Source organism: Chelon labrosus (assembly GCF_963514085.1).
Source record: "Chelon labrosus genome assembly, chromosome: 22".
In the NCBI taxonomy this organism is placed as follows: Eukaryota; Metazoa; Chordata; class Actinopteri; order Mugiliformes; family Mugilidae; genus Chelon; species Chelon labrosus.
Window position 1 is genome coordinate 14,509,224 of NC_140355.1, and position 2,488 is coordinate 14,511,711.

Below are 2,488 nucleotides of genomic sequence, written 5' to 3' on the forward strand. Positions count from 1 at the left end.
TACAGCCCCAGTCTCTGCTTGATTGATCTGCTTAATTACTTGAGTGCACTTCTCCAGTTTCATAGGTAGTGGGAATAGATTTAATAAGTGTGTCCAAAGCTGAAAAGCAATGGTGGAAAAAGTATTCAGATCTACAATGTCTGTCTAAATTAAGTAAAATTACAAATATATACATATGCTTTTGTGTTGTTTAAAGCTTACTGTGACATTGTTTTGGGGTCTTTATGCCCTCTAGTGGCCAGATTTTGCTGAATGAAGCTTTAAAGGCGTTTCATTTTGTAATAGGGATATACTCAACTACCAACGATGTTAAAAGTAATGTATGGATCTGCTGAACTATAAAGATTAAATATGTGCTAAGGACTTTCTGCTTTGTGATTCACAGCAGCATCCCCTCAGTCACAATAACATCCAAACACTCTTTGTGTAAAGTAGAATAGAATGAAATCTTTTCAGATGGAGCCAAATCCTATTTGTTTTTTTAATCCAGTTCCAACAATACTTTGGCCTAACCGCATTAACACAGTTGATGTGAAAAGTTGAATACAAATAAAAAAAGAGCACTTTTTATCAGCAATCCTGGGTGTATCGTTATTTTCAAATTTAAATGTTCAGTATATTGAAATGACATTTTGGAGACAGTTTGTAATCATATGTTCTTTATTAATTGATTTTTTTAAATGGATGTTCATATTATCTCATTGGTATTTTATTAAATTTCAGAATGTTTATGGAAAAAAAAAAGATCATTATGTTTTGCAGCCAGCATATCTTTTCATTGAACACATTTGGACTGTGTCAAAATAATGTCAGACTAAATGACAGCCTCACCTATAAATGGACAAGTGTCAAGGAAGGCTCCAGAAAATGGAGAAAACAGATGTAAAATGAAGTCTTTATGGCTGTTAAATGTCCTGTTTACCCAGAGAGAATGTGCTTTACAAAGGAGGCATAATTGATACATCCATTGGCATCCTCCTGTCCAGCCATCAGTCTATCGACCTCGTCTTCCGTCATCCTCTCTCCCAGGGTTGCCAGCACGTGTCGCAGCTCTGCTCCCATGATGGTGCCATTGCCTTCCTTGTCAAAAACCCTGAGCCCCTCAACGAAATCCTCAAAGTTGCCTTGATCTTTTGCACGGGAGATGTGTTGCAGCATTGGTAGGAAGGTCTCAAAATCCACCATTTTAGTGCTCATGTCCTCTGGCCGAGGTTTCCCAAGGACTTTCAGCACATCTGCATTGGTAGGGTTCTGGCCCAGAGCTCGCATCACATCCCCACACTGGGCATATGTGATCTTCATTTCTCCAGTTGGCGTGCGATCAAACAAGGTGAAGGCCTCCTTGAACTCCTCAATCTGGTCAGCAGTGTACTCAAGAGTGATGCTTTTTGGGTCAAAATCGGGCTCCTTGGGTGGCTCAGGCAGTGGCTCTGGAGGTGGAGTTGGCTTAGCAACTGGAGCTGCATCTTTCTTGGGCTCTGGCTTTTTGGGCTCAGGTTTCTTTGGTTCAATCTTCTTTGGTGGCATGTTGCAGCAGAATTCAGAGGTGAGCTGTTACTTGCTGAGAAACAAGCAATACTCTGTAGGGACTGGAAGTGATTCCCAAGTACAAAGGGCCACCTCCTCTGCCAAAGCTTTTATATGGGCTTTGTCTGGGGAGCCAGATAGCGATTTCAAACAGCATACTATAAAAGGAAGAAACCCAAAATAGATCTGCATAGCAAGTGATGTCAACATTAAGTATTGTTCTCAGCTGCTGTCATCTAGCCGACAGGGCTATTTACTGTCATTAGTGAGGGTCCAGTTGCATTACCCCGAAAATGTTCTGTCTCTTGGTCGGACAAAGGGATCAGAGCAGTGCCAGCGATCAGCCCGTGGGGGAGAAGGACCAAAATAGCCTGCTAAATGTTTGGGAATCACTACTTTCTAGAACAATCCTTCCCTTGTTTCTGAATTGCAAACTCACAAATAGTTAATTCAAAATGTGAGAAGGTTCCGAACTTGGTGTGTGTTATTTTTATAGTGAGACAATGGAAGTCTATTTTAAGACAATGGAAACTGATCCTATGACTGTACTGTTTTTAAGAGATGTTTTTTTTCCTATTAGATATGATGTGTTTGGATAACATATCAGTGCACAATAATTTGCTTACGGAATTAGTAAATTCTTCATTTCCTAGATAAATGATGGCTTCCATATCCCTTCCGGTCACCGGGTAGCTTGGAGTGTTTCACAATATTTAGGAACTTGCCAAGCACTCCTATCCTGAAGGGACTCTTAATTAATGCTTTATTAATGGCCTGATGCTCTGGAAAGGTCGACAAGTTAAGCCCATAAATGTTTAAGACACATTCGGTGCTGGTGTCTTTTGTAGGACAATATATATGTTGTCCTCCGCAGGCGCCTAATTAGCAGACAGTCCTCCCATAAATAATGGCCCCAGAGGTCATTTGCACAAGCAGCTTATTACAACTCATAGTCTTGCAG

General features: G+C 40.6%; 1 protein-coding gene across 1 annotated transcript; it reads right to left on the bottom strand.

The window, feature by feature from the left end:
* Positions 1 to 774: 774 nt before the first annotated feature.
* Positions 775 to 1,551, bottom strand: LOC311508067 (myosin light polypeptide 6). The gene has a single exon (XM_084572692.1). The coding sequence runs from the start codon at positions 1,525 to 1,527 to the stop codon at positions 919 to 921; it is 609 nt and encodes a 202-aa protein (XP_084428818.1). The 5' UTR covers positions 1,528 to 1,551; the 3' UTR covers positions 775 to 918.
* Between the last annotated feature and the right edge of the window lie 937 nt (positions 1,552 to 2,488).

Coding starts and splice junctions, on each gene's coding strand:
- LOC311508067 (XM_084572692.1), bottom strand. CDS start 1,527: ATGCCACCAAAGAAGATTGAACCAAAGAAACCTGAGCCCAAAAAGCCA.